The sequence below is a fragment of the Nicotiana sylvestris genome, chromosome 3, assembly GCF_000393655.2.
Source record: "Nicotiana sylvestris chromosome 3, ASM39365v2, whole genome shotgun sequence".
Taxonomy (NCBI): Eukaryota; Viridiplantae; Streptophyta; class Magnoliopsida; order Solanales; family Solanaceae; genus Nicotiana; species Nicotiana sylvestris.
In genome coordinates this window covers 222,237,239-222,256,064 of record NC_091059.1, presented here as the reverse complement: position 1 = coordinate 222,256,064, position 18,826 = coordinate 222,237,239, and the positions used below count along the sequence as shown (strand labels likewise).

General features: G+C 37.5%; 1 protein-coding gene and 1 pseudogene across 1 annotated transcript; both read left to right on the top strand.

The window, feature by feature from the left end:
* Positions 1 to 925: 925 nt before the first annotated feature.
* LOC104243137 (probable cyclic nucleotide-gated ion channel 16) lies at positions 926 to 10,097 on the top strand. The gene is made up of 6 exons (XM_009798287.2): positions 926 to 1,539; positions 2,342 to 2,551; positions 4,859 to 5,163; positions 6,439 to 6,550; positions 8,412 to 8,648; positions 9,116 to 10,097. The coding sequence occupies exons 1-6, from the start codon at positions 1,114 to 1,116 to the stop codon at positions 9,872 to 9,874; spliced, it is 2,049 nt and encodes a 682-aa protein (XP_009796589.1). The 5' UTR covers positions 926 to 1,113; the 3' UTR covers positions 9,875 to 10,097.
* Positions 10,098 to 10,994: 897 nt separating this feature from the next.
* On the top strand, positions 10,995 to 12,497 carry LOC104243138 (NAC domain-containing protein 78-like; annotated as a pseudogene).
* Positions 12,498 to 18,826: the final 6,329 nt, after the last annotated feature.

Genomic DNA, 18,826 nt, shown 5'->3' with positions numbered 1-18,826 from the left:
ATTAAAATACAATATTGTATTATAATTTAAGTTTAGAGTTGGTTCTAGGTGGATGTTTTACATTGAAACTTGAAAAAGATGAAGATCAAAGTTGTATCATAATTTAGAATTGTATTACAATTTGTACCTAAAACAATACATGATACAACACTAATACAAGTATAATACGATATTGTATCAGTTTAAGTTTAGAGTCGGTTTTAAGTTGTATCATAATTATGTAAGAATTCTTTCAGGATTGTATCAAATTTGTATTTGAATTATGAGCAGTTGTGAGATCGTGACGAATTTCACAGTTTGTATTACAAATATATGATAATTATATATTAATTTATTAGTATTGTATCAGGTATTATTTTAGATATTAGTGTACCATCTACAAGTTATATACAATTGTGATACAAATATGATACAATTACATTTTACGTATTGATGTATCTGATACAATTTAAATACAATTATGATACATGTATCATACAATTCCTGAATATTTCTTCATTTTTAGTGTAGTCCGGTCTCCCAACAAAAGAACAATGCAATTGATGATTTAATAATATAAAATTATTGACAATTGTGGGAAGAGAGAAGATGGAGATTCTGGGCGTAGATTAAGGAATTTTGTTGTAAAAAAAGGAGAGAGAAGAGGAGAGGGGAAAAAAAGGAAAGGATATAATTGAATCCCTTAACTGAAGACACTAATAATGGGGTGGGAGCCTTTTAAGGAGAAATCTACACAATTTGTAAGAAAAACCTAGATATTTATTAAAAACTATAAAACATAGAGAACATTAATAAATAAGTTTCTAATATAATATAACTAGGTAAAAGTCCCAAATTTTAAAGTAACAATATTCCACAGCAGAGGGATATATTAGCCCTTTTCCCCGTTATGATATTAGTACTAATCTGTTTTAAGTGAGTTGGGGGTTTTGATTTGGCGCGCTGATTCAACGAACTGCACGCACATATCGGGGACACAGACACAACTCCTCGTGTTCGCAATGCAGCATTCCATTGTAATGGCTCTCCGTTTCCTTCTCCACCCATTGATAATACTCAAATCTCCATGGCAATCATCGACCTTCTGTCCTAGGGTTTCTTCTGTAACAAAAAATGGACACTCTCCAGCACCATCTCCACCGTTTCTCCAAACCTTCCTTAATTTACGACCGTCAGAAGCCCTGGTGGCAACAAATTCTCGATCCAAATGGCGAGTTCGTTGCCAGATGGAACCACATTTTCTTGGTCACTTCCTTTGTCGGTCTATTTGTTGATCCTCTTTTTTTGTTGCTTCCAATTATTCGGGAAACCTGCATGAGCACCGATAATGTTTTGGGATACACCATATTAACTTTTCGCGTATTGGTTGATATCTTCGCCTTGTTTCAGATCATTATGAAGTTCCGTACGGCTTTTGTTTCCAAGAAAACCCGGGTTTTTGGTAAGGGCGAGCTGGTGATGGATCAGAAATTGATTGCTATCCGTTACTTGAAGAATGACTTTGCCATTGATCTTGCTGCTGCCCTCCCGCTCCCACAAGTCAGTCTATTACATACATTATATCATGTTTCTTTGTCAACGTTGTAATCATAATAATTTGTTCTTAATGTTGTACTTCTGGATTAGCATTTGAATGAATCCATGGTTTCGAGCTGGGTTTAAGTGATATTGTCTGCTTGATTTTCTCTAAAAGGCCTCACACCTTATATGTAGCTTACTTTTCTTTTTTTGCTACCAATGTGGGGCTTTTATTCTCACACCAACAATCTTCCTCTCAAATTAAGTGTCACATGGTCCATCTCCAAGCCCCCGAACTATGTTTCACATGTCCCATTACCTCATGGGCTTATTTGAAGATTTACTGTCGTGCCATTCACATTATTCGAGTATTTATAGCCACCGAAGCCCAGAGGATAGGTTCTTATGTGTTTGTACTCCAACTTACCTTTGCGATTGGTAAAAGGTAGTAAGCGAGCCTTTTGCCATCACTCTGCTATCTTCATACTCGTCCCCCGAAACCATTGTCACCCAAAGATATTTCTCAATATGATGTGATACTATCTGCTTTGTGCCAAACCTGCATGGTTTTTCCCAAAAGACCTCACACCATTAAGATTATCCCAACACCTTATTTGTAGCTTCCTTTTCTTTTTAGCTACCAGTGTGTGACTTTTGTTCGCACGCCCAACCGTTTCTTTTTGTGACATACTTTCATTGTGCAACATAGTTGGACTTGAAGGCTGAAATCAAATTTTGTTATTATGCCTTATTGGAAAAGTATGTTTATTAATTTGAGGGTGGTATGATGAATAGTAACTTTGTCTTATTTTTGGTTTTGCAGATTGTTATTTGGTTTATAATGCCATTGAATGGCTCATCCGCCACTCATGCTAATCATGCCATCTCTTTGATTATTATGCTTCAGTATGTGCCAAGATTGTTAGTCATTTTCCCCTTAAATTCAAAGATTATTAGGAATACAGGTGTTGTGGCAAAGACAGCTTGGTCTGGTGCAGCATACAATCTCCTCCTGTACTTGCTGGCAGGTCATGTAAGTTCTGCAGTCTTTGATAGTATTTTTTTTTCTTTTTTATCAAAATAGTGCACAAGGCACCTCCCTTCCTAAATTCAGATCCTAAATTCAGTTGACAACTCTAAAAGGAATCCTTTTTCAGAAAGTATAGAATACGGGTTGTCAACAAGAGAAGGTAAAGTTAGTCAATAAACCATATTCTGCTTATCTCATTTTAATCTGGAAATGATATCATTAAATAGACCTGTAGCTAAATTAGGAACCCATAAACAAGACATAACATATTTTGGACAGACTAAAGGTGTCACTAGCGCACAATAGCAGGCAGGGGAAAAATCAACTTATTTTAGTGGATGAAAGTGAATGGAAGTTGACCGATTAGAAAAAGTGACAAGTTTAGAACGGATGAAGAAGGGACACATGTCAAATAGATTTTGTGATTGACCCTCACCTTTCAGCTGTCAGTTAAACTCAAATTAGTAAACTTTTCCAGTTTGAGGACCAGGCTGTGAAGAAAGCTGCAAATCAGGTCTGGGCATTACTCAACCAAATATGGATTGTAAGGGCAACTATAGGCTTTGAATTCATCAACTATAAATTCTCAGAGCATGAATTATAGTTTTGAGAGGTGTGAACTAATCTTTCTGAATGCAATTTGTTGTCCATTCCCAATTGGCCCTTTCCCACTTTGCCCCATTGTGACTCGAATTCCAACTTTATGGTTGGATGTGGAGAGTCTTACTATTAGACTATCCCTCCCTTGTTGCCTTAAATCAAAGCTCTATTACTTAAAAACAAATACCGAATGATAGGACTCCTCAAAACCTATAGTTTATGTGATATCGCCTTTTTAAGGAGCAATGTAAACAAAGTACAGGCTTGTTACACTCCTTACTCATGTGATGCCGATATGAGCTGAGCTCGCTAACAGGTTTAGCTATAGCATGTCATTGGTATTAACTCTACTGTGTATATAATTGGGAAAGCTCCCAGGTTTTAAAAGCTTTTGCCTTTAAGTGATGGTCCTCTGGAGGAAAAATCTTTGGAAATTGGTTGACTGAGAGAAACAAAAGTAGTATCTACAAGTAATGTTCCAAGTCCACATTTTGGTGATACCTCTTTTGTCTACCATTATTCCATGCATTCTTCCCCGCGTTGATATTCTCAACTGACAAATTAGAAGCTATCTATCCATTATCCACACTCCAGACTCACATTTTCTTTAATTGTCATATTTAATCCTTGTCAGCATAATCAATAGCATTGGTAATGAAAAAGCAATTTTTCATTATCTTTTCAAGATTTGGATCTTCTCAACACCTAACAGATGGTGAAAATACCTCACCTTAGGAAGCAGTGAGACTTTTGTAATTTGACTCCTGGACTATAAGTCACTGATTTAGGCTACTGATGAAAATGTCACAGTGGTAGTTCAACAATAAGGTTTGCTTCAGTTCTTTGTAGTGCTTTTTTTTGTCATGCCAATTATTTTATGTGGTTGTTATTACAGACCTAATTAAATAAGTAAATAAAAAAAATTCTTCTCTGAAACCTTAAGCTTTAAATTTAATATTTCCCAAGCAACTCAAGCTTTTAAATGATGTGGAACTATAGAACTCATTATCAAGTTAAGTAGATAGATATCATAAGTTTAAGTCTCACCGCCAATGCTGTTGAAATATATCTCCATGATTTATGCCTTAAAAGAGGTCCTGCTGGTAAATGAAGGATAATGGTACCAGGATGTCCACACACATTTGCTCTTTCAGTGAATCAGGAAGTCGGAATATGGGATAGTTTGAGGGCTTGAGGAGGTTAGAGTCCCATCTGGTGTAGTAAGTGGGTGTTAGACCATCAAATAGTTGTGGTGGAGTGGAAGTAGGAAGTAGGGTTTCTCCATGCGAATTCAGATTTAGTCGGGCCCCAAAGCGGGTACCAGCAACCGGGTGGAAAACCAAACAAAGGTGGGTGCTTAGTGGTCACAGATGTTGCAATAGTTTCGGTGGTAGTAGCTACAATATTGCAGTTGAGTTTGCATGAAATATTATGGTGATGTATATTGTGGTTGTTGCTGATTGTGCGCTAGCAAAGAGAGGAAAAAGTGAAGAAACTAAATTAGCAGCAAAAATTTTCTTATGTCGAAGACGTCTTTTTCATTGTTATTGATATAATAAATGCTATGATATTGCTATGATCCATAACATAATATTGCCTTTTCTCCTTAAGCTGGATTGAAAAGTTGCACCTGCAGCCTTTCAGACTATATTTTCTAATTCATTGGAGATTGAATCAGTGATTAATCTGGTTTTTGAATTGTCAGTGCAGGTTTTAGGAGCTATATGGTATCTGATGGCTATCGAGAGGCACTTTTCATGCTGGAAGGATGAGTGCGAAAAGCAGCAGGAGGGTGCTCCAGCTTGTTATAAAGACTACCTTGATTGCTCATCACTTGGTAAACCTGGGCGTCAGGAGTGGTCGGAAACCACTGAGGTGTTCAAGAATTGCGATGCTAATGCCGATATAAGCTTTGAGTTTGGAATGTTTGGTGATGCAAATACTGAAGAAGTTACATCTGCTGGCATCTTTGATCGATATTTTTACTGCCTATGGTGGGGTTTAAAGAGCCTAAGGTATTCTCTTTGTTATCAAATCCTTTGTGGTCTCTCTGTCTTAATTTATTTTCTAAATTTTCTTAATTAGAAAATAGTCTGCATATCAATATAAAAAACTCTTTATCTAATGGACTTCTGCACCTCAATAAATCATTATCAAGTGGTCGAAAGATACTTCGCAAATGACATGTGGGTAGATCGTAAGTCAGGGCCTGAAAAGTTGTTCAGGAACTAGTCTTCGTGAGTCAGCTGAGAACTCTCTCTCCTCAGAAAATATTTATTTCAACTGTTGTCAGAAAACTGTAAAGCAAATTCTTCATCTTCGCAAACTTGTTTTTAAAGTTGGAGCAGAACCTAACATCAGAGTTGTGCATTTACTTAAACCAAGCATGCTGAAGATTAATATTTGTCATATACATAAACATAGTCATACGATTTTTGACCATTATATAGATAATTCGTTGTCTTATCAAAATAATAATAATAATAATAATAATAATAATAATAATAATAATAATAATAATAATAATAATAATTCGTTGAAGAGAAGCGTGGCTTAGACAACAGGTTTGGTCTTCCATATCCGTTCTGATATTGGACTGTTAAATAATAGCCCTCTCTCTCACTCAATTTTAAGTATCTGAGTTGCAACTTATACTTCATGTAGTCAGGTTGAAGTACTGGACCACAATTTTTACTCCTTGCGAGAAAAAAGAAAGGAGTCTTCAATGTGGCAAGAAACATTTCATCTTTTATTCTAGTATACGAACTTGTGATAGTAGGAATGTTAAATTTAATTTTCTCTTGATTTTTTCTTATGAAGAATTTTTATCCCTGCCAATCATGCGTTAGTCTGCAGGACTTTATGGAAAGCTTATAAAGCATTTCTTGATTATATACTGAATGAAAGATGGATGTTACTGTGGCATAAAAATGTGGGTGCATTGCACTAACTGTTTTGAGAACAAATAAAAATGAAAATTTAATGGCATTGTGACACAAAAAACTGTGCAACTTTCTTTGGTAATTCCTTTTTTTCTTAGCTTTCCTCGGTAATATGAATTAAGGGGCCATTTTGAAGGAAAATGTGGAGAAAAGTCCATGACCTACTAGTTTAGCTTAAATGGTGGTTCTGGGGCTAATTAGGTAGAGGCAAGGTTCGGAACTCACTGTCCTTTGTGTCACCCTGAAAAGATATTGGTGACAAGTGCAAGATATTTATCGCAAAAGTTTTTTTTTCCATATTTCATTAGGATTTATGCTTAACGGATCCCTCAATATCTTGATTTTCAGTTCATACGGACAAAGTATAACTACAAGCATAAACATTGTTGAGACGCTCTTTTCCAGTCTTATTTGTCTTCTGGGTTTGGTCTTCTTTGCACTGCTGATAGGCAACATGCAGGTATTTTCTCATGTGAAAAACTAAATTACGATGTGTTTTCTTATTCACATTTCTTCTTATTCTTTTACACTATTGCTTAGTCTCTGATGTACGTTGATGAATTTAAGCTACTGGATATTGACTAAAAGGAGGAAAACTTGGGAGTTGGACTTTAAAGTGGACAACTTGAAATAGACAATGTTGAGTTTCTTATTTCATGAAATCATACTTGTCGAAAAATCAACGAATGCATCCACCCTTGGAGAAATATAGATTTAGTAAAAGACGCTCTCAATATACCTGACAAGGACAGAGAGAGGTCAGACGAAGAGATCTTACATCATATAAGAAGCCTAGATTTTTGATAGATGCACTATGAAACACCTGAAAACTTAATAGTCTTGGTTTTCAATTGAGTTGTCAATAAGTGATGAACTTGATAAAGTAAGCGAAATAGCTAATGGGAATAGTGTTAAAAAAGATTATTAGTCCTTGTTCAAAATAAAATAAAACAAAAGCAGTATCAGCCCGTTGATTAAGTCCCTTGGTTCTTGTGGACTGATCTTGATCAATTAATGAGAATTTGCTTGAATATATCCTAACCATGTACCATGCATTAGCATCTTGGTATTTTACTCTGATAGCCCTTTACGCGTGTGTGCGTGCTCTCTCTCTCCCCTCCAGCGTGGGGGTGTGAGGTTGATTGCTCTGAATGGGAATTTAAACCATGGGACTGTACGACTAGTTCATGGACACAGAAAGCTCCTCCTTTGAGTTAGGAAACTCCTTTTCTTTTGAGTAAGTTTGTGAATGCACATACCTTAAAGTATAAAAAATTAACAGCCAAGTTTAATCTGTGCAAATGATTGTGTCCAACTTGCTGAAGTTATCCTAATCTCCAGATATCAAAGTGAGAACACTTTTTGGTTTGGGTCTGCTCTTATTTTTCACTTTTGACGGCCCTCACAACTCTTGTTTTCCATGGACCATGTGGTACAGGAAGTGGTTAGTTTCTTTTTGAACTACTAGGTGGCAGGATTCTGAAATGGTAGACAATGACATAGTTTATTTACCCATTGTTGTTCAGTATTATCTTTTGATACAACTTAACAAAGCTGAAGTTTTCTTGTTGATGACCAATGCACAGCATTACAGTAATTACTTATTTGAGTTAAGGTTGCAACTATGGCTGTTGACCTTAAATTTTATTAACTAAGAAGCTCGGACATGGGTGCGGGTGTCCGACACAGGTGCGGATATAGAGGTCGGATCCTTCGAGATGTAAATTCTTAGATTCAGGAATACGGATCCTAGTATGGATACAGTTGCAGGGATTTGGCTAAAAATAATTCGAAAAAAGAAAAAAGTAAATCTCTAAATTATGAGAAATTTGGTGTAATACTTAAGTATAGCTTGTAAAATGTGGATTTCTTTTCTTTTTTTTCCTCAAGTTATAGATAAGTAAAGGTTTGATTTGCTAGATAAGGTATGCTATTTTATTCGAATTTACCCTAGTTGTGGTTTTGATTTCGGGAATCACATTGTATCTCGTCTCGAATTTTTCATCCGTCGTGGTCAAAGTACCCAAAATTACTTGACCAGATCCGGTAAGGATCTCATACCCACACCCATACTAGTGTCGTGTCGACACGGGTGCGGCACCTAAACTGCCTTGTCGGAGCAACATTTGACAAATTCATTGCTAGTGACTTGTGTACTTGTTCATCAAATAAGGATCCAGGTTATGTCCATCAAATACGTCTTTTTCTTTTGGGGGCTCTGGGGTGGGGATGGGGGGTGCAAACGGGGAACTACTTCAGAGGGAATGAATATCTTGTTGAATTTGTAAGTGACACTGCTTCTACTGTTGTATTTTGTGAAGAGCTATCTACAATCCATGACAGCAAGACTTGAACAATGGAGAGTTAAAAGAAGGGACACAGAAGAGTGGATGAGGCACCGTCAACTGCCTGAAGATCTGCAAGATCGTGTTCGTCGGTTTGTTCAGTATAAATGGGTAGCTACAAGAGGTGTAGAGGAAGAAGAAATATTGCGTTCCTTACCCTTGGATCTAAGGCGCCAGATTCAGAGGCACCTCTGCCTGGCTCTTGTTCGTCGTGTAAGTTTTTCCGTGTCATTATTGTTTTGTACTTTCTCAAAGGGGAACATTGCGATCATTCGGAGCCGTGTAGTTTGGTCTTCCTTTTTTGTTGGCTAAAAATACTTCGTAGCTTAACTTTCTGTGGAGAGCTTCTATTCTTGAGGTGGGTCTCTTGTTAAGCATGCGTTGGCAATTGCTCTACGATGCAGTTTATGGATATGCAGCTTTGCTCTCTTTATTGCGCACATTTTTGCACCAAACAATAGAGTAGCACATGGTTAACGAAATCTGCATAGCTAGTTTTAAGACTCAACTTTTGTGAAATAAATAGCAAAAATCTTCTTTTCTACTGATTTCAGTTGTATAAACCATCTGTCTTGACCTCATCTAAGAAAGAAAAAAAAATGACAACCATCTGTTTTGAACTTCCAAGATTTTCTTACGGTTCTCATATTTAGTAACCTCATGCTTGCTGGATTTTACAGGTCCCTTTCTTCTCCCAGATGGATGATCAGTTGTTAGATGCAATATGCGAATGCCTTGTTTCATCATTGAACACGAAAGACACGTATATTGTTCGGGAAGGAGATCCGGTGAATGAGATGCTTTTCATAATTAGAGGTGAACTTGAGAGTTCAACAACTAATGGAGGAAGGTCAGGCTTCTTCAACTCCATTACGTTAAAGCAGGGTGATTTTTGTGGAGAAGAGTTGCTAACATGGGCCTTAGTGCCTAATCCAAATGTTAATCTTCCAATTTCAACTCGAACAGTGAAATGCCTTAAAGAAGTTGAAGCATTTGCACTTAAAGCTGAAAAGCTCAAGTTTGTTGCAAACCAGTTCAGACGCCTCCATAGTAAGAAATTACAGCATGCATTCCGGTTCTACTCACACCAATGGAGGACATGGGGAGCTTGCTACATACAAGCTGCATGGAGACGCTATCGGAGGAAAAAACTAGCGGAGGAATTGTCAAGAGAAGAAAGCCTGTACTTCTCACGAGGGATGGACCAAGATGATGATTATGGTCATGAATATCCAGAAGCTGGTTATGACGGTGGAAATGCTTCGGATCATGCAACAGAAAGCAGTATTCAGCATCTTGGAGCTACAATATTGGCATCAAGATTTGCTGCTAACACCAGAAGAGGCAAGGTGGCACGGGTGGACCCTGGTGAATCCAGCTTACGTATGCCTAAACTCTTTAAGCCTGACGAGCCTGATTTTTCTGATGATCAAAGATGAACGCCATAGTCACTGATGAATCAGTTCTTGTTTTTGGATCGAAGTTAGAGTTAGTCTTTGGGCTGCTTGTTGCCCTGTTACTTGTTCACAGGTCACCTTTTGATGTTTCTTGTTATCCAAAAGAAACCGTTACTACCAATTGATTCACTACTACATAGTGGTTAACTACTTCACAAATGTAAATTAATTGCTTGCTTTAATCATAAGGGCATCGTAAGTGACACCCCTTGGTTTCATGTAGTGAATAACCATAGTCAGACAGTCTGAATATTACTTAATGTGAAATAACAATGTTGATTGGTGAATGGAACACAACATACAAACATTAAACATATGCATTTATATATGCACACTATAAAAACATTAACATTTTTTGTTCTTTCTATATGGAGGCTTGCAGTGACTTCTATAACAGTATTAGTTTCTCTCAGAAAAGGGGAGATGAAGAATGAAGGAGGTAAACAAACAAGAGAAAATGAGGCTATAATTCTCTTTTACTGGTGGGTGAAGTTACTTCCTAGAAAAGGTGTTTCTTGAAGCATACAAATTCATATTGTTAAATTCTGATTTTCACCTTTGGCATTTATTGTTGTGGCAACCTATATTTCCTTTTCTCATCAGTTAATAAAATGATAAATTTTAATTTTACTGTAAATAACTTCAAATTAAAAACAAAGCAACTTGATTTTCCTTCTCTGTGAAAAGAATGTTGAGTTTGACAATTAACTTGCAAATGAAAGTGGAAAAAACGATTTTTCATTTTTTCCCTGTAAAATCAATTGTTACTTTTAAAAATCCCTAGTATTTGATAGGACAAAGTTAGTTAAAAATTTAAAATAAATAAGTTCTAATATGAAAAAAGAGGTAAGATAACTAGAGTCCCCGAGTGTAATTCCGAAAAAAATACTCTGAAAACTACAGTCAAAAGCAACAACCGTGTGTTCTTTCCTAATACCCAGCTTTATACACTATCAAATCAAATACTTTCCTATTTTTCCTAAACTCCGTTCTTTCCTAAAAAATTAGTCTTTTCGCGTGAATTTATTTTAGAAACCTAATTTATTTATAAAGAACCTTAACATTAGCCTCCGCTGCTGCACTCTTTCAGGTTCTTCTTCCATAGTAGTAATAATTCATTCTTTCTTCTCCCTCTGTTTTCACTGCGAATTTATATTTTCTTTGTTCTCTCTGTATTTTCACAGCAGAGTCAATCTGTGACTCATTGAAAGAAAACTAGCAGATCATCGATAATTCAAGGGTTGTTTTTTCTTGTGATTCTTTTCTCCTTCTTGTTTTAATTTCTTTATTAATAATAGCAAATCAAAGACCGTCATGTCGATGGTATCACAGCTTCCCAGTGTTCGATTTTACCCTACCGATGCAGAGTTGATCTACTTTCTGAAAAAGTTTTTGAAGGGTGAGTCTTTGCCCAGTGAATGCCCTATTCGACTTGGGGAAATCTATGGAGACCGGCCACCATGGGAGATTTCTGATCAACCTGAAGAGAAAATAGGCTACTTTATTTCTCCTTTGAAGAAGCGGAAGGAATCACATAAATGTTTCGCCGAACTTGCGCTAACGGGACATGGAAAGCCCAAATCGGCGGTGATCCTATCAAGAATAGTAAGGGAGCTGTTGTGGGATTCAGAAAAAATTATGTTTATCGAACTAGGAGTAGTAAAGGATCAAAGCAAGATAAAATTAATTGGCTGATGAGAGAATATTACGTGGGGGATGATTACTTCTGGGAAAATAATATTCCTAAACAAGATACTGTTCTCTGCCGAATAAAGAAGAACATAACAGAGAGAAATAGGAAGAATGGGGTTAATATGGAGGAACAAGAAGTTGCTCAAGCAATAGAAGCTATGTTGTGAACCTGACTACAACAGTTCACAATCAACAACAATTTCCCAACGACATCAGCTTATGAAGGCAGAGTATGCTGAACAACAGGATAATTATTTGAGAGGACTTAACAAAAATAGCCAAATTTTGACCACTTATGACAGAGATGAAACTACAATGGAGAATCATGGGTCCAACACCAACAGAGTGCTCGTGATGACAGAAGAAGCAAATACAGCAGCGAGGGGATAAGAAGAATCAGATGGTCAATTATCCTTGCCTGGTATTCACGAGCAATATTGTGCTGAAGCTGATCTTAACACAGATAACAGTGACTTCTCATATCTTAACGCAGATAACAGTGACTTTTTGGAACTAGCACTAATGAATGGAATAAAAGACATTGTTCTAGATGATTGGTGGCACCAATTCTACTAGATAGATAAGCATGTAAAAAGTTAACTTCTGATGTTTGTGTGTGGCGTACAGGTGAGGTGACGATTACCTATGCGCCACCAAATTATCTATTTATCTATTCCCTTCCCCGTTCCAAATATATTGTTTTCATGTCTTAACTTCTACATGCTTATTGGTGTTTCCATGTTTAATTTCTTTTTGATAGATGTTGTTTTCCTTATTGAAGGTATTAGATGTTCCGTAGTTCATTGTATCTCATTATTGCCTTAAGTTGGCCTATCGGTATTTCATGGAACATTTTGGTTGGTCTCGTTGTGTAGCATTAATTGATGAATTTTCATACTTGTATAGATTTCCGTTTGTTTTGGTTTGAGGCACAAATATTGTAGAGGGATTTGAGCTAAATTGTGAAATACTTGTTCTTATGGTATGATTTTTACTGATATAGTGGGATCGGGTTGCATGCCGCAATAGGAGGAATAAGGGTGAAATATGATTGTCTGGTGGAATCGGGTTGTACGCCGCAACATGAGTAATAAGGGTGGACAGGTGGGATCGAGTGTCACGCTGCAACAGTAGGAATAAGGGTGATATATTGAGGAGAAATAAGGGTGGACTGGTGGGATCGGGTTGCATGCCGCAACAGAAGTAATAAGGGTGAATGTTCATATTGTTACTAGTTATATGATGGGATCGGGATACGCGCCGCATCATTTGTTGTTTATGTATTCTTCTTCTGCTGTGATTTATTCCTGTAGTAATGTATCTCTCTTAAGGATGGGTTATAGCTAAGTACTGGCAAGATAATTGGGTTCCGTATTTATTTTGTTGCAAGTTACTGCTCCAATTCGTGCCGTATTTTCTTTTTGCTTTATTATATATTGTTACAGGTTATATTGTATATGCCCTGCCGTAGCCTCGTCGCTACCTCGTCGAGGTTAGTGATGACGTCCAAATCCACTACTAAAAAGTAAATGGACACGGTCGCATGCAATATAATTTAGCCAACTATGAGTCGGGGTCGAATTCTACAAGGAACAATATGTAGGCGATTAGGAATGTAAGAGAATTATCACTTGTTATGCAATGCCAAACACTAAGAATTGTTTTGAGAAAAATATTTATATCTAAATGCGGAAATGTAAACTAACCTAGAAAGCAAGTAAAATGATCAATGTCTACAAGTATGGATGCATCGGGAATTACACTCAAGTAATGATCCAATGTATTTTACGATTTTACAATTATGAGCGAGTTTATGTTAATTAGCCACGGGTAATAATTCTATATTAGCTTCTTCCAAAGACTAACAAGACTTCCTAGTTGAATTATCCCTAAAACAATTAATAGATTAAGCACACCCGGATATGGCTACAAGTAGTTCAATCTTATCCTTAAGTAGAATCTATAAAATGAGGGTTAAAACCTCAAGTTCTTGTTAATTAATCTTTTCCAACCCCGCATAATCTTTCCCAAAATTAATTCGGAGTTAATAGGCGAGTCCTAGGGTTATCTAATCCCTTTGGAAACATTATAGAACAAGAATAATTAAAGTAACAATAACTCACTTCATAAAATAATAAAAATCATTCAATACATAAGCACAACAAGGTATTTAATCCACACTTTAAATATGATTATTTCCATAAACAAGATTCAAGTATTGAATGAAATACTACACACTTAGATATACAATACAAAGCAAGAAAATGAAGAAATGAATATAAATGGGTAAGAAATTCTCAACCAAAAGCTTCAAATCTTCAAGACCAAAGTGTGTGTGCAAACCCTAGCTTCGAACCTTGTTCTCTCTAGTGTTTTGAACTAAAAATAAGCCAAAGATCCCTCTACAAATGAGTTGTTTTGTGTATTAAATGGTTTGGGGTTGAGAACATGTGAAATACCTAAAATGCCCAGGTCTGATACCCGTTGACCGCACCCGGGGAAGAATACTCGCAGGTGCGGCTCCGCAGATGCGGATAGCCCATCGCAGAAGCAGAAGGTGAAGCTGAGTGCTGGATCCGCAAATGCGGTATTTCAAGCACAGATGCGTAACCACTTCTGCGGTTCTTGACTCGCAGGTGCGATTCCAGGAAAAAATGTTCAGTTCCGCAGATGCGGACTTCTTCCCGCAGGTGCGAGATCACTTCTGCGATCTGTGTTCCACAGATGCGGAATTCCTGGAGAGTTTTGTACTCTTTCAACCAATTTTTGCTCAATTCTACTTCAATTCAACGCAAAGCACTTCATGACATCATTTTCCTGAAAGTCGAACAAAACATACTATAAACGACCTCATGTTATCATTAAAGGATGCAAAATCTAACGAAAAAAGGCTAAAATAACTGGTAAAATTACCACTCATCAACACCCCCAACTTAAAGCTTTTGCTCGTCCTCAAGTAAATCAAAACCAACAATTTAATGAGGTTCTACCATTTAAAGCACAAGTCATATTGCTAGCATTTTCAAATCACATTCTCCAATTAAGCATTATACTCATGGATTTGGTTGATACTAATAATTAGGCTCAAGTGTGTGCATCTTTCTCGAATAACTCCCTCATTTAAATACAACTTCAAGAAGTTCAAGGGAGTTTCAAAATAATCAAGTGACTAGAATAAGCCTCAAGAAGTGACTCAAAAGCACTAGTCCACTACATATGCTCAACTTACTCATTTCCGGGTGTATCAATTTCACCAATCAATCCTAATTCATGTGCCCTCACAAGAAAGAAAGTCCCCAAACCACTATATTTACAATGCAACATAAGGGACAAATTGACAAAGACACTCACAAAGAATTTCAAGTGTTACAACATCTCATGCCATAAGCTTGCCCTTATTTTAATTCATCGCCTATTCAAGAACATTAGGTTGGAGATCCCATAAGGACTTTTTAAGCTTATAATGTAGGTTTAGGGAAGGGTCGGATAAGCATTTGGGATACAAGTGACTACACCCTCCTTGAACACTACTCACATTTGTCTTTCTTTTTGCACTTTGTTTCTTTTCAAACCACATAGCCTCATTGGCATCTAGTTACCAACATAGAAACACCTTAAATACCTCTCTAATTTTCTTCAAGACTCCATATTTATATACATACATATATTTCTCTTTTTTATTTTTCTTATATACATATTTTTCTTTTGGAGCTTGAATAATTTAATATGATGTACAACTTTACCAATTTCCACTTTGACACCACACCCCCAACTTAGGCTTTTGCCTCATTCTCAATGTTCAAGGAGGGACGGGTTCAAAAGAAGGAATTATTTTACAAAAGGGGAAAGGTTTGTAATGAGGTGGCCAAAGAAAAGGTTGAAGGCTCAAATAGGGTACTAGTGATAGTATTTATGCAATGGTAAGCTTGAAAGGCTAAAGAGGTTTTACAAATATCACAAATAATACCTAAGGTCATCCCTCTAACCAAACATAACTAACATTAGCGTTGAAAGACCAACCGGGCAAGTTCTAGATGATAGAAGTAAACACAAGAATTATTTGTACAAGCACTAACACACATGGCACATGAATTAATCAAGACAGATCAATTTTATTTTCTAATAAGAGTATTTAGAGCAATATTATTCAAACTAGTGGGCAAAGAGTCACTAAAAGAGCCAAAAGTTTATCACAAAAATTATTCTTCACCATGCAATTTACTTGTTTTAATTCAAAACCAAAATTCGGAGGGGTATTCTTAATTCACATTTCATATACAAGAGACTAATTTTGTTAGTACCAAATAATCCACAAGTCTCCTCCTAGCAAAATAAGACTAATTCCCTTAAGAAAGTCATCACGCCATCCATCATAGGAAAAAATTACCCGGTTCAACACAAAATGTTCCTCGGAAAAGAACCGTAGCATAAAGAAAACCCAAAGAAATACTACTAAAGAAAGAAAACAATGAAAACTACTAAAACAATAATTAACATCAACAACTAATATTAAAGGAACAATACATAAAGGAAAGAAAAATTAAAATAGGACAACAAAAGTGACTAATCTACACATATATATAGCTACTCACACTGCGCTCGGCAAGAGCACATGATACAAAATATCAAAACAAGCCTGACAAGGGCACAAAATATCCATACAACAGAATAAACCCGGCAAGGGCACAAGTCAAAGTAGCAATGTATAGACAAAATGTACGCCACCCCCAACTAACAACATCGCAGTGTCCTCACTGCACAATATCAAAAATAAAACACAAATAGTTTGAGGGTCTCTTTGAGGTGTGCATCAGACTAGCAGACTGTGGGAGGAAGGCTGATCACTACTATGTTGAACTCGTAGCTTCATCATCATCAGTCTCATCATTGTCATCACCATCACCAGCAGCGTCTGACATGAAGGAGTACTCCTGCTATCATCTTTAGCCTCCACTTTATCTTCTTGCCCGACTGACCCCATTTGAAGATGGCCTTTATGCCTCTCCACATCTTGATCATGAATTTGCTCTTCTTCTTATTCTTCTCCTTCTCCTTTTGGAAGTCTAACTGGAGATCTGCATGCGCCTTGGCCAAGATGTCGTAGGCTGTCTCGAGTCTGCCAACTGATGCTGCCATCTTCTCCTGAGACACTGCCTGACTTTTATGTGCATCTAAATAACTCCTCATGTCTTCCTTGGAGAAGTATGCGGGCCCAGGATGGGATGATGAGGGCCCACTCGGAAGCTGTGACACTAACTCCCTAATAGATGTAAGCTGAGAGTTTAGCATCCCAAATGGTCCCTCAGGTGCAGTTGACTGTGAAGATGACTCTGGATCGGCAGTAGTAGTGGTGACCTTCCTTTTCTTGCTTTTGAATACACTACCCTCTCCTGTCACTCTCTGTGGATGAAAGGGTTTATCATCTAGTAACCAATGATCGGTGCTACACACATCAACCTCTGCCCTCATGCATAACTGTGTGATCAGCGAAGGAAAGATCAACCCTGCATCATTGTCCAACAAATACTCTCTCAGCTCCCGCAGGATATAGTAACCAACATTCACAGGAATGTCATCCAGGATGCATACAATGATCAAGGCCCTGGTGTAGGAGACATATGAGACATTCCCACAAGGTGACACCTTGTTGCAGAGGATGTAGAGCCACATTTTTGCTTCAGCTGTAAAGTCAATTGACTTATAACCCTTTTTCCTGTTTCCCCATTTTTCTCTCATGCTTGGAGGGTAGAGTTTTGAGACAAGCCATTCCCCGTTGTCGCACAGGTCCTTCTCGCGCACCTGCTCAAGTGGATAGTTAAGAATACCAAGTATGTCATTAATATGCTCCATCCCAAACCTCACTAATTTTCCTCTAATGATGAGTTATGGGTCGGCGAAGTTTGTGCGCTTTAGATTCACGTAGAACTCGTGAACCCACTCATCATTGGCTTTGCACGGAGTGGGAATGAAACATGACCACCCGGAGGTTTGGAGACGGGCATAGAACTCTGGGAGCCTCTCTGCCAATTTCTCCTCGGCGATCCCTTTTTCAAGCAATATCTTTTTGGTGATGAGGTTGTCATAATGTATGCGTTGACAGTTAGCCGACATGAGGCATGAGTTATCAAATGGTTCATCTACCTTCTCCTCAATTTCATGATGTTGCGGAGCATTTGCGGTCATGTTTGGGTCCATTTTAGCTCAAAATACCTTCACAAAATCAAAAATTGTTAGTCGAGCAATAGAATCATGTTAAGCAATTTAAAACACTGCAATTTGGCCAAAGAATCAAGTTGAACGGGCCCGGGAAAAGCCAGTTGCAAAGCTACTAGAAATTGCCAGTCTGCCCAGTTTCACACCTGAGGAAATACCCTCGCAGGTGTGGTCCCGCTTCTACGGGTTTTCTTCCGCACCTGTGGTTTTTCTCAATATGCCAGAAGTCGCACCTGTGGAACATTCAATGTAGGTGCGAGACTGCATCTGCGGTAGAATTTCTGCATCTGCGGTGTTCATACAAGGGTTCATACACCTAGATTTTATTAAACATTTTTCAATTCTTAAACCCAATTTTGTCACCAAATTTATACTCAAGTATTCTAAATTAGTGCACTACATGAAACTTTGATTCTATTGAGACCGATTTTGTGGTACTTAGCATACAATTTTCTTTTGGACAATTTATCAAACACATTGCAAGCAGTGATAACATATGCTTTTTGAATTAAAATTGGTACTCAGACTTCCCATCATTTTGATTCAGCAGTAGAAGCACACACACATGCACTCTCCACCAATTATTTCACCCTAATCTCACATAAATTAGAGGGAAACGGGGAATTAGGGAAAATAGCTATGGGAACTTCAGAAATGGAGAAGAAAAAGAAGAAAGTAGAAGTAGAAGAGAGGAGTAGGCCAAGTTACCTGTGTAGTCTTGTGCTTGATAAATTCGAGTGAGATTAGTGTAAGCAGTAGTAGTGTGAGATATGAGAGAGTTTGAGGTTTTGGGAAAAGAACAATATTCAGAGACTACCTGATGAAATGAGAGATCTATTTTTTTAATCCTGCCCGATTTTCGCATCTGTGTTATTTTACCGCTTATGCGGCGAAGGAAATGCATCTGTATAAAGGGCCGCATCTGCGGCAGGAAAATCGCTTCTAGGTGCCCGCATCTATGAGCAAAGTTCCGTAGATGCGGCTACACCAGAAAACTGGTGCCCAGATTTGCAGCCACTATTTTGTGCC

Bases quoted from the DNA above. Each gene is read 5' to 3' on its own strand.
- LOC104243137 (XM_009798287.2), top strand. From the start codon at position 1,114: ATGGACACTCTCCAGCACCATCTCCACCGTTTCTCCAAACCTTCCTTA. The intron at 2,552-4,858 runs GTAAGTTCTGCA...TTGTCAGTGCAG, and splicing joins TGTACTTGCTGGCAGGTCAT to GTTTTAGGAGCTATATGGTA. The intron at 8,649-9,115 runs GTAAGTTTTTCC...TGGATTTTACAG, and splicing joins GCCTGGCTCTTGTTCGTCGT to GTCCCTTTCTTCTCCCAGAT.